Source organism: Ascidiella aspersa, chromosome 4, assembly GCF_963924565.1.
Source record: "Ascidiella aspersa chromosome 4, kaAscAspe10.2, whole genome shotgun sequence".
NCBI lineage: Eukaryota > Metazoa > Chordata > Ascidiacea > Phlebobranchia > Ascidiidae > Ascidiella > Ascidiella aspersa.
Genome location: NC_139450.1, coordinates 30,921,685 through 30,934,698, shown reverse-complemented (window position 1 = coordinate 30,934,698; position 13,014 = coordinate 30,921,685). Strand labels below are relative to the sequence as shown.

Here is a 13,014-nt window from a genome sequence, read left to right as displayed (position 1 = left end):
CCCACGCTCAAACAGCACTGCATAATTATTTTCCATTAAATTGTCGAAAATTTTTTTTATCCAGTCTGCGATACACACGTGAGAGCGAAAACGACTTAACAATTCTCTTATGAACATAGAACACAGTTTTTAATTTTTATATGATTTCTATATTTATCTAGCTACTACTTTAAAAAAATGGGAATTGTGTATGCAAACTTTCCGTGATGCAACTTAAAATAATAAACGATTTGCCCGGTTGCTTTCAATTAACGCCTACAGAACACAAAGTTTACGAAATACACAGAAACGTGTGAGTACAAAACCTGTGCCAGCAAATTACGCCTTTCTAAAAAAATGGCTTTATAAGAAAATCTGTTTTTGGCAAAATGGAAAGCAATATGAATTTTTTGCAAAGAGCAACTAAAATATGCGGAAATAAAAAAACTACTATTGAAGTTAAACCTTAGTTAACATAATAAACATCTAATTAAATTGTTAGCGGCCATTTTATACCGTTTTACCATACTTTGTCTGAATTGGCATAGGGCTCTGTATCGCAAAACGTTGCCTGTTATACGAATTAGATTGTAAATATTTAAAGACACGTATATAAATATTAATAGTCTTAGTTCCAAATAGGACGGCCAAAATAGCGATTATATTTTGCGAATAAAAAAATTGTGTTTTTTTAGTTAGCAAATGACTTGACTTGACTCGACTTTTTTTTAATTAAGTCTTTTTATCAAATTGGGTTATTAATCTCAATTGTTGCACCTAAAAAAATTAGCTTGCATTATGTCGGGTTTTTGTTATTGTTTATCTGAGGGCTCATAATAATCGATTAATTTTACCAATTTAAATAGTTTACCGTTTTGCTTTTATATTAATGATTTTTCACTCGACTTGAGCAATATTATAAAATAAATTGATTGGGACTTAGGTAAATTCAAAATGACCTGATTTCAACAATGTGCAACTGCATAACACAACGCAACGCAATATGCTTTGTGTTAGAGTTTATACAAACGAAATGTACAAAATTGATCGAAGATTTATGGAGAAATTCGACTGGTCCTTCTCACGTTTATCAAGCCATTTACCTTGTTTGAACTTTGTAACACTAACTATTAGCGTCGCGGTAAAGTTTTCCTAAGGAGGATCGATATTTGTCGTTCATTGCGTGGGCAGTTAGCACGCTTCCAGGGCAAAGATTAAACCTTGCGACACCTTATTAACAAATATTGACGTAAGATGTTCGACGAAAGTTCAGCCAGAAACGGCCGCCTAGAAAGCAATCGGACATAAGGAAGCAACCTAACTCGGGTTTCGTTCCTTTTTTGTGTTTTACGACGTCTGACAGTTCGGCATTGTCTCCGGCGTTTATGGAATTATTACTTTATTAATCTTTACCGCTTTGGCATTTTAAATAACCAGAATCTTTGGCCTACTGAGGCACAAACACACCTGTGACAGAAAGATGGACATCGAAAAATTGTTTGTTTCCCTGTAATCCGTATTTCCCTCCTTTGACTCACATATCGTATTGGGAGGTCACTGTATTTTGAAAGGCCGGAAAATGCAATGAATCTGTAGACGTGACAACCAAAAAGTATTTGACGCCTTGACTGTCTGTCAAACACTTAATGCTGACCCTTTTCATTCTGTTCTAAGTTTATTTTAAGTTTTTCGTAAATAATTTTTATGTTTGCACTAAAGAATTTCTCATGTTTTGACAAAAGCTAATTTACTCTTAAAAAGATAATTTAGTGTCTTTTGTCATTGGTGTTTCGAAATACACCGGCGAACGCTTCTCATTCCCATTTCCGCATTTTTCACCAAAATATAAAAATAAAAAACAAAAATTAGGTTTTGTTGTCCATTGTACTTTATACCATGCAAAATGACAAAAAATATAGTTTAACTCACATTCAACCGATTTCTTGTTTTAAAAACACCTACATTAAATCAACTACTAAAGATAAACGAAATGCCTTAGCCATTTTTTAGAGCAAGTCATTTCCAAGGCAAGGCTTTGTTATAAAAATTAAACGGTGAACTATAAAAATTAATGAACTAGTCCGATTATAGCAGCAACTCAATTAAAAAATAACCTAAAACGCAACATATAGGAGCAAATTGTTTTGTGTGTAAAATTTTAATACATAACTCAATATTATAATAAAAAATGAATAATGAAAACACATCATTTTAACCCAAGTCATATGTTTGAAAGTCTTAAACAAAGTCAAGTCATTTTGCCCGAAAGACTCAAGTTAATTTAAGTCATTTAAAAACAGTAGCTTTAGTGAACTTAAGTTAAGTCATTGACTTAAATCATTTTAAGACTGGCAGGATCGTTCCAAACCTTTTTTATAACTTTATTTTTTTTTTATCTTTTCTTAGAATTACGGCCCGCATGTTTGCTTCTTTGACGCAATTCCCTTCAAAAAGTTCCGGGGCGGAAATATTCTATTGTTCGCCCCTGTGGGGTGTTTGCAAAGTAAAACAGTGATCGCCCTACAACAAAGGCTGGTCCGGACATATAACGACTAGTTCCCTTGAATCGAAAAGTCATTTACTGCAGCGACAGATCAAATAGGTTGTCGATATGCCAAGTCATAAACTTCTGTTTTCAACGGAGAATTTTTAACAGCTGTAATGTCCTCGTTGCGACATTTTGGCAGCAACGATTTTAGCCAAGCGATCGCGTCTCAACTTTATTTTCCATAAAGTATAGAAACTGCTGTACAAGTTAAGAGTCTTGTGCATTTGCGCGGCCAGCCCTAGTCATAATCAAATTTACCAAAAATTGAATTTAGGTCTAAGGTATATTTATCTTTTTATTTTTAATAATATTTTAAATAGATAAAAAATAATTTATACAAATATGGCGGATTTATTTTTTTCGCTACGTTATTTGTCCATTTTTTAAATGTTTAAAACGCCCAGAGCAACAGATTAGATTGTTGCTTAAAAAAGGCAAATACTATTACATGTACAAAAATATTTGTTTTTAAAAGAAATTATAATTCAACAACAATTGCGCCCCTGGAAAATTTTTACAGTGTTGTCAAAACCAGTGGTAAATTTCCACCTTTTTGACGCGTTACATTGAAAGGCTGCAAAATTAATGTTTATTGGTACTTTTGTTTATTCCTTTCTCGTATTTTTAGTGTGCATATTAGGAGTTATTTTTATCGGGCATAACTATGCGGCTGTTGTGTTACTATAGAGATACTCAACACATAAACTGTTGCGCCAGGCATAATATTAATAACAAAAAATGCGTTTGATATCATTCACCCTGTATGAAGGCGATTTGAATAGGTTTCCGAAACGTTGAACAACAATTAGGCTACAATTACCAGTGGAGCTGTTTTTGATTAGGCCCTATTATAGATATTCAACCTTCGACAAAAAAGCTATAACTTAAATACAAATAGTAGTAAACTAATTTGAAAAACGAACCATGTACTGTATGAGTAGGTTAATTTAGGTAAAAAACAACAAAACAACTGTATTCAAATGAAAATAAGCCATATTGAACAAATAAACATATATTTCTAAGAAATCCTGAATTCTATGTCATAACAATGTTTTTTGCAGGTTTAACTGATAGAATTTATTTGCCTGATCGTTAAAGCTATTAACGGAAATATGAGTTTGCGGTTGCTGTTTCTAGCCGCCTGTGTAGCGTTGGTTTTCGCGACTCCGCTCGGTAAGTAGCCTACATTATTATAATATAAAAAATACTTACTTTTTGTTTTGACGGTTTATGGTTTGATATATACTAGCATTTAATCGAATTAAAGTAAACACATATATGTAAACGTAATTTTGAGTTTATTCAGATAAGTCTGTTGGACTTTGTTAACGTTTATATGCCTTAATTGAAATTTTTATATTATAAAAAATACTTACTTTTTGTTTTTATGGTTTATGTTTTCAATCTAAACTAGTGTTTAGTTAAATTAAAGTAAACGCAAAAATGAAAACGTATTTTCGAGTTTGGCCAGATTTATTTATTGGACTTTTTTATTTAAACGTTATAAACAAAAAAATAAAAAAATAGTTTTTACAGAAATTATTATTTATATATTAATATTCTTTTTGCAGAAAAAAGAAGCACTGAGAACGTCGAAGGTGCGTTTCAATTACTCTTGGAGCTATTACTATGCAATATATATATATATATTTGTTTATATAAGGAACAATTCAATTCTTGGTAGCACTGGAGGATTTGTTAAAAAATGCCAAGTACCACGCTGGTTTAAATTTATAGGCTTTTAAATCTATTGACGTGATTTTACACAAATTGACGCGATCTAAGTGGAACCTGCAATAAAATTGGTCAATTAAGCAAAATTGACACTGAACAACCTAAAAACCTTAAATAAATCAAGAAAGAAAGCTCCACATAAAACAGGAAGAACCGCATGCGGTACGCAAACTGCGTGCTGGCCACCCCTGATACATAATAGTTTATTATTTATGGTACATATACCTACTAAGCTCCTAATAGCCAATTTAGTTAAAGTTGCATCAGATTGTGTTTAAGTTGGAGCAGATCCGTCGAGCTCTTTTGGGGCGCAACAATTTTAATACCCGGTGACCACCGACTTACGCGTTATAATTGCCTTCAAACACGAGCGGCTCTGTAAATACATACAATGATCTGTACGTTAATGTTATTATTATTATTAGTAGCATTTAAATTAACTTTTTCTATTCAGAAGTCGAGAAGAAATGGGCCTATGCGCCTGTCTACAACGTTCAATCTCAGCACCAGGCTCAATCGAACGGATTCGGTTCCCAAGTTCAACACCAGCAACAGGGCCAGTTTAACGGCCACGGTTCCCAAGTTCAACACCAGCAACAGGGCCAGTTTAACGGCCACGTTTCCCAAGTTCAACACCAGCAACAGGGCCAGTTTAACGGCCACGGTTCCCAAGTTCAACACCAGCAACAGGGTCAGTTGAATGGCTTTGGCTCCCAAGGTCAATCCCAAAACCAGATCCAATATGGTCACGGCGGTCAAGGTCAAGCACAGTCTCAGGCCCAAGGTCAACTGATGAAGAGATTCTTCAATTACCAACACCAAAGGCAGTCGCAGTTTTCGTTTGGACATGGAGGACATCAATCGCAGTCCCAGTCTCAGATCCAACATGGGCATGGAGGAGGTGGGGGACAATCTCAATCTCAGTCCCAGATTCAACACGGTTACGGAGGCGGAAGTCAGTCACAATCGCAAAGTCAAATGCAACATGGATTCGGCGGTGGATCGCAGCACCAAATGCAAGCACAGATGGGCCACGGAGGCGCCAGTTTCCAGATGCAGGCACAACATCAGCACGGCTGGCATAAAAGGGGAGCACAGGCTCAGGCCCAAAGCCAAGTCAACAAAGGTGGGAATAGCTTCCAAGCCCAAAATCAGGCTCAGATGAACAAAGGTGGAAAGAGCGTCCAAGCCCAGAACCAGATGCAGAAAAACAAATGGGGAAAGAGCATGCAATCTCAAAACCAGGCTCAAATGAACAAAGGTGGAAAGAGCGTCCAAGCTCAAAGCCAGATGCAGAAGAACAAATGGGGAAAGAGCATGCAATCTCAGAATCAAGTCCAGATGAACAAAGGTGGAAAGAGCGTCCAAGCTCAAAGCCAGATGCAGAAGAACAAATGGGGAAAGAGCATGCAATCTCAGAATCAAGTCCAGATGAACAAAGGTGGAAAGAGCGTCCAAGCTCAAAGCCAGATGCAGAAGAACAAATGGGGAAAGAGCATGCAATCTCAGAATCAAGTCCAGATGAACAAAGGTGGAAAGAGCGTCCAAGCTCAAAACCAGGTGCAGAAGAACAAATGGGGAAAGAGCATGCAATCTCAGAATCAAGTCCAGATGAACAAAGGTGGAAAGAGCGTCCAAGCTCAAAACCAGGTGCAGAAGAACAAATGGGGAAAGAGCATGCAATCTCAGAATCAAGTCCAGATGAACAAAGGTGGAAAGAGCGTCCAAGCTCAAAACCAGGTGCAGAAGAACAAATGGGGAAAGAGCATGCAATCTCAGAATCAAGTCCAGATGAACAAAGGTGGAAAGAGCGTCCAAGCTCAAAGCCAGATGCAGAAGAACAAATGGGGAAAGAGCATGCAATCTCAAAACCAGGTCCAGATGAACAAAGGTGGAAAGAGCGTCCAAGCTCAAAACCAGATGCAGAAGAACAAATGGGGAAAGAGCATGCAATCTCAGAACCAAGTCCAAATTAATAAAGGAGGAAAACATGGCCAATTTCAAGGCCAATCCCAGAAACAAGGTTATCATGGATTTGGAGGATTTCAAGGTCAACACCAGAGCCAAGTTCAACACGGCGCCGGTGGATTTCAAGGTCAACACCAGAGCCAGGTCCAACATGGCGCTGGTGGATTTCAAGGTCAACACCAGAACCAGGTCCAACATGGCGCTGGTGGATTTCAAGGTCAACACCAGAGCCAGGTCCAACATGGCGCTGGTGGATTTCAAGGTCAACACCAGAGCCAAGTCCAACATGGCGCTGGTGGATTTCAAGGTCAACACCAGAGCCAGGTCCAACATGGCGCTGGTGGATTTCAAGGTCAACACCAGAGCCAGGTCCAACATGGCGCTGGTGGATTTCAAGGTCAACACCAGAGCCAAGTTCAACACGGATGGCATTTCTGAAATGTACTGAATTGGTAAGAAAGTAAAATAAAAGTCTGTTTGAATGTAGGACCTACCTCGTTGAAGTTACACTATAAAATTTTGAAACACACCTATTTTATTTTAAAATAAGATTACATCCGTGTTATACGAATTTTGTAATTGGTAGGCCCATAATAAACCATTTGTACAAAGACTGAAGTTTTTAAACAGGTATTCATTTTGTGTTTCAGATGCACTCCACAATCAACATGCCAAGACAACAACAACTGTATAACTGTGTATTTTTGTTGCACTTTAATTTTTACAAATAGAATGACCCTACACTGACGGTACCAATATTTCTTTTAGCGAGAAAATACAAGTAGTGAAAACGAAAAATCCCGATATTGTTATGTGGAGAAATTACTCAAAAACGTTGTGATAGTTTTGTTTCATTTATAACCAACGCATATCATTTGGCATCCGTGGATCAAACAACACTAATTTGTGGCAAAGTGTCAGCCGCGTGCAACAAGTTAGGCATACCGACAAAAATTGTAAAAAATAAAGCCACAGTGATTGAATTCGAATAAAACGAATGCGATTTTTACGTAAAACATTCCAGTGTGCTTATTTGTCAAGTCGGTAGGTTGGCGAACATAATCATAACCAAGATTTTGCAAGCTGCTGTCAAAACTTTCCATGTAGGCTATCAATGATAAGTAAGCCGTAATTGTTGGTCAAAAAGAAGCCTGAGAAGGGATAGATCACAGTTGTTGAACACAGATGTGTGTGTATCTTTCATTGACTGCTGTCAAAAGGGTTATGTAACAAAATTAAGATTACAATTGGTGTCTAGCTTGGCGACTATATATAAAACCACCCCTACATATGATAATGCAAAATTCGTACGCTTGTGTGAAACAAACGGGTGGCCGAAGCTTGAACCAATCTGTCCTAAAGGTGGTCGCGAAGTCCACAGGTTGCGCCGGTGTGTGTTTTACGGGCGGACTTAATTTACCACCGGCCGGTTGACAGGGAGCGGGATTAGAAGGAAAGGCCAGAGCCGAACTTTCTAGAAACGCGCGAGGCAACAGCGGTCCTTTCTCTTCGGATGAACGCCTTGTTTGTTAACATTTAGCCGCGACGCCGTGCGTTGTGTATTCTCCCATAGAAGATGGGCGTGTACCGCGCACTTTGCGTTCCGCAAGGCAATAGGGCCAATCTCAGCTTTCCTTTGGCCAAACACCTATTTGCTTGGAACAAACAAGCTCCGTGCCGCTATAAGTGGCCTTCGCCCGACGTCGAGTTGCAGTCGTTAAATGTATCAATCGCCGGCGTTGTAACGATATTTCGAAGCACTGTAAAATGGAGAGACTAAAATTTTGTCCTGAGTCCAACGAAATGCTAGATTTCGTGGGTAAAATTGGTTTCTCAGAAAGAACCAAATTTTTAGAGCCATTTGTCCACGAAAGGCGTTATTTGGCACATGTTATCGATTGGAGCACCTGACTTATAGAAGTTTAAATAATTTTTATTCTAATTTTCAATGTTTTTAGTAGGCATCATTATTAGACTTCGAATACTATTAAAAAACACAGAAATTTTTGTATAAAAATAACAATAAATTACTATTGGAATATTTTATTACCTACCGGTTCTAATACTTTGGAGATTGTCGTATTTTTCTAGACCTAAACACTATTGCAATGTTAAAATTGTTGTTAGCGTTATCTCTGCTTGTAGCAGTGTCGGCAGCTCCTATTGCAGGTAAGTTTTTATTTAGGAATATCTTATCATTGTGTTAGAAACCTATATAAAGTTCAACAGAAACTAAATTTGTAAATTGCATGAATGCCGATTTTCGGCATCATTTTAAACAATAAAATTTAACAAAATAAAAGAAATATAATTCTCCAACTATAGAAACTTAGAATGATAACAATTGCGTCCCAACTTTCATAAGTGATGCTTTGATTTCCTTCTCAGTAACATTAACTGAAGATGATACAAATTTATATCGAAATGTCCTAATCAAGATGATGTCGATCTACTCGATCTTTTTTGCAATTCATTATCAACCCAAGGAAGTTTTAACATGAAATCATTAGGCCTTATCAATTGGCGGCACTTGGCAATGTCCCACAAACTGTATTTTTGCCTATTTAGACAACATACATGCAAAACATTTTTATGATTTGCGCAATTCTGACTTTGCCTTTGATTTGTGTCTGAGTTTAAAACGTACTTTATATATACGAAGACTCATATAATCCTTTAACTTTAAATCCCTGTTTTGTTAAAATTCGGTAATTGGATTAGCGAAATATCCGCTTAAATCATTTTTGGCCGCAAAGCAAAAGCTTAAAAGCACTACTTAAGATAAATTAAAACTTCGTGTGCGAACCAATTATAAGAAGAAATGAAAATTTTCCAACTTGCGGGCGATTCTTCCAAATTAAGCGCAATATTCATGATCCGGACTACGTTGAAAGTTATTTAAACCTGTTTGTTTTTGTTTGTAGAAGCCGACAAGAAGGCGGAAGCAAAATTCGGTAAGCATATCCATGTAGCCTAGACCTAGCTACATTTAACGCATACACCTATCTAACACAGAAAATAAACCCAAGCGTATGTAGGAATTAGGAGCAATATAATGAAATCTAAACCTAATGGCTAAATCAACCTGCAAAGTAACAAGTCATTATTGTAGTTGAAATAAATTGACTAAACCAGTCATTATACAAAAGTATTCTTCGGAAGAATAACGATAAACGCACACGTATCATTAATATAGTCAGTTGCTAAAGCTTTGGATATAACACGTTTTCAGTCTTTCGGGCGAAAATAATTGTTATATTTGCATTTCTTACAACAATACTTAGGTTTTACAACATATGACAATCGGTTAGACTGGGCACAGCACACTTGTTTTAGTTTTTTTAGTTTGTAGCTAAAGGTGTGTGACTTTTTTATTGACTTACTAATGCTATTTATCGTTACAGATGTTGAGCAACAGCATGACCTGTTAATGAGATTGCGGTCATTGCAATTTCAGCAGCAGTCTCAGTCTCAAGTCAACAAAGGACACTGGTACGGAGGACAAGGCCAGTCTCAGTCTCAATCCCAAATTAACCACGGACACGGAGGTCAATCCCAACACCAAAGTCAGTCTCAAGTAAACCACGGCCACGGTTTTGGTTCACAAGGTCAATCGCAGTCCCAATCCCAAGTTAATCACGGATACGGAGCTCAATCCCAGCATCAAAGTCAGTCTCAAGTCAATCACGGAAACGGATTTGGTTCACAAGGTCAGTCTCAGTCGCAATCCCAAGTCAACCACGGTCACGGCGGACAATCTCAGCACCAGAGTCAGTCTCAAGTCAACCACGGACACGGAGGACAGTCTCAACACCAAAGTCAATCCCAAGGACAGTGGAGCAAAAAGGCATACCAAGGACAAAGTCAGTCACAATCCCAGGTGAACAAAGGACATGGATTTGGTTCACAGGGTCAGTCCCAGTCCCAATCCCAAGTTAATAACGGTCATGGAGGTCAGTCCCAGCATCAAAGTCAGTCTCAGGTAAACCACGGTCACGGTTTTGGTTCACAAGGTCAATCCCAGTCTCAATCCCAAGTTAACAAGGGACATGGAGCTCAATCCCAACACCAGAGTCAATCCCAAGTGAACCACGGTCACGGATTTGGATCACAAAGTCAGTCTCAGTCCCAGTCCCAAGTTAACCACGGACATGGGGGTCAGTCCCAGCACCAAAGTCAGTCTCAGGTAAACCACGGTCACGGATTTGGTTCACAAGGTCAATCCCAGTCTCAATCCCAAGTTAACAAGGGACATGGAGCTCAATCTCAACACCAGAGTCAATCCCAAGTGAACCACGGTCACGGATTTGGATCACAAAGTCAGTCTCAGTCCCAGTCCCAAGTAAACCACGGACACGGAGGACAGTCTCAACACCAAAGTCAATCCCAAGGACAGTGGAGCAAAAAGGCATACCAAGGACAAAGTCAGTCACAATCCCAGGCGAACAAAGGACATGGATTTGGTTCACAGGGTCAGTCCCAGTCCCAATCCCAAATTAACAACGGTCATGGAGCTCAGTCCCAGCATCAAAGTCAGTCTCAAGTAAACCACGGACATGGAGCTCAGTCCCAACACCAAAGTCAATCCCAAGGACAGTGGAGCAAAAAGGCATACCAAGGACAAAGTCAGTCACAATCCCAGGTGAACAAAGGACATGGATTTGGTTCACAGGGTCAGTCCCAGTCCCAAGTTAATAACGGTCATGGAGCTCAGTCCCAGCATCAAAGTCAGTCTCAGGTAAACCACGGTCACGGATTTGGTTCACAAGGTCAATCCCAGTCTCAATCCCAAGTTAACAAGGGACATGGATCTCAATCCCAACACCAGAGTCAATCCCAAGTGAACCACGGTCACGGATTTGGATCACAAAGTCAGTCTCAGTCCCAGTCCCAAGTTAACCACGGACATGGGGGTCAGTCCCAGCACCAAAGTCAGTCTCAAGTGAACCACGGACATGGAGCTCAGTCCCAACACCAAAGTCAATCCCAAGGACAGTGGAGCAAAAAGGCATACCAAGGACAAAGTCAGTCACAATCCCAGGTGAACAAAGGACATGGATTTGGTTCACAGGGTCAGTCCCAGTCCCAATCCCAAATTAACAACGGTCATGGAGCTCAGTCCCAGCATCAAAGTCAGTCTCAAGTAAACCACGGTCACGGAGGACAGTCTCAACACCAAAGTCAATCCCAAGGACAGTGGAGCAAAAAGGCATACCAAGGACAAAGTCAGTCACAATCACAGGTGAACAAAGGACATGGATTTGGTTCACAAGGTCAGTCCCAGTCCCAATCCCAAATCAACCACGGACACGGAGGTCAATCCCAACACCAGAGTCAGTCCCAAGTTAACAACGGTCACGGTTTCGGTTCACAAGGACAGTCCCAGTCTCAATCCCAAGTTAACAACGGACACGGAGGTCAATCTCAGCAACAAGGTCAATCCCAAGGACAGATTGGAGGATTCGGGTCGCAAGGTCAATCCCAAGGACAATCGCAAGGTAAAGTCAAGCGTGGCTATCAAAATCAGCATCAAGGCCAGACCCAAGTTACCATTAATAAAGGCGACACACAGGTGCACATACAGCATCAATCGCAATCACAAACACAAGTCGGTGCAGGTTCACAAAGTCAGTCACAAAGTCAATCGCAGGGTCAAGTGCAGCACCCCCCACCCCCTCCACCACCCCCACCCCCAATGCCTGAAAGTCCTAAGCCGCCCCCCGAGTCATCTAAATCTAGCAAAAGCTCCAAGAGCTCTAAAAAGTCTAAAAGCTCGAAAAAGTCGAAGAGCTCTAAAAAATCAAAAAGTTCTAAAAAATCGAAAAGTTCTAAAAAATCAAAAAGCTCTAAGAAATCAAAGAGTTCTAAAGGGTCGAAAAGCTCCAAGTAGAAAGTAACAGCAACACTGTTTTACAGAGAGTAATTTTCACACATTTAAACGCTTTTAGAGATAATTTAGAGAATTTTGCTACAAAAAATACCATTCTGTGAAACGCGCGTGCCCTTTATCTAACTGCTTATAAGCACAATACTGGCGACAGATTTTAAACTCGTAAAACTTTTTACTCTAATAACAAACGGTCACTACAAGTAAAAACGCTTAAAACCAAGCTAAAGTGTATAACTGTATCCTTTGTTTTTACAACAGGCATTCACTAATGGCACAGAGCAGCAAATCAGCACCGAGCATGTTTCTACCAGCACCCACTCCTAATCCGGACCTTTTCTCTTTCCTTTGAAACTGTCTATTTTTAGTTTTGAACCTATTTGTATCGTAAAAAATGTGCACGTGCTCGAAATGCAACTAACAACATTTGTTTTAGTAAACGCTTATAATCACTGCATGTTCCAATTTATAAAACGTACACAAGCAGCGCAATAACACAGTTTGATCATGAAGTATCTCTATGTAATATTTTGCACACCTTGTAACTTGTATTCTGTTGTTATTAATTGATTCAATTGCGTTGTTTTGTAACAATGATACCTTAACGCATGCTTAATTCCTTCTAATAAACAATAAAACATCTATTCTATATGTAGTAGAGTCGACCAGTACTTGTCAACCCTTTTCGGAACAAAACGCACTTTTACGTTTACTAGAGAACTTGTACACGCCAGTCCTCGCAATGCACTGAACTTGAAGAAACATACAAACACAATGCTTCTTCAGTCATTTAATACGAGCGTTGCTGTTGAGTTTTATCAGCCAGTTGTGCAGTCTATAGAGAAATCTAATCTAAACTGTAATTCTAGACTCAATAAAGACAGAAATCACAAACTAA

General features: G+C 39.0%; 1 protein-coding gene across 1 annotated transcript; it reads left to right on the top strand.

The window, feature by feature from the left end:
• The first annotated feature begins 3,639 nt into the window (after nucleotides 1–3,639).
• LOC146157467 (uncharacterized) lies at nucleotides 3,640–12,119 on the top strand. Its single transcript, XM_083388219.1, has 6 exons — nucleotides 3,640–3,700; nucleotides 4,099–4,125; nucleotides 4,716–6,626; nucleotides 8,375–8,398; nucleotides 9,154–9,183; nucleotides 9,634–12,119. Exons 1-6 carry the CDS (start codon nucleotides 3,640–3,642, stop codon nucleotides 12,117–12,119), a joined length of 4,539 nt encoding a protein of 1,512 aa, XP_083244345.1.
• The last annotated feature ends 895 nt before the right edge of the window (nucleotides 12,120–13,014 follow it).

What these genes read in the sequence shown, in the direction of transcription:
- LOC146157467 (XM_083388219.1), top strand. Translation starts at nt 3,640, where the DNA reads ATGAGTTTGCGGTTGCTGTTTCTAGCCGCCTGTGTAGCGTTGGTTTTC. An exon ending in AAGCACTGAGAACGTCGAAG is followed by an intron (nt 4,126 to 4,715) that starts GTGCGTTTCAAT and finishes TTTTCTATTCAG; the next exon opens with AAGTCGAGAAGAAATGGGCC. An exon ending in GTCGGCAGCTCCTATTGCAG is followed by an intron (nt 8,399 to 9,153) that starts GTAAGTTTTTAT and finishes TTTTGTTTGTAG; the next exon opens with AAGCCGACAAGAAGGCGGAA.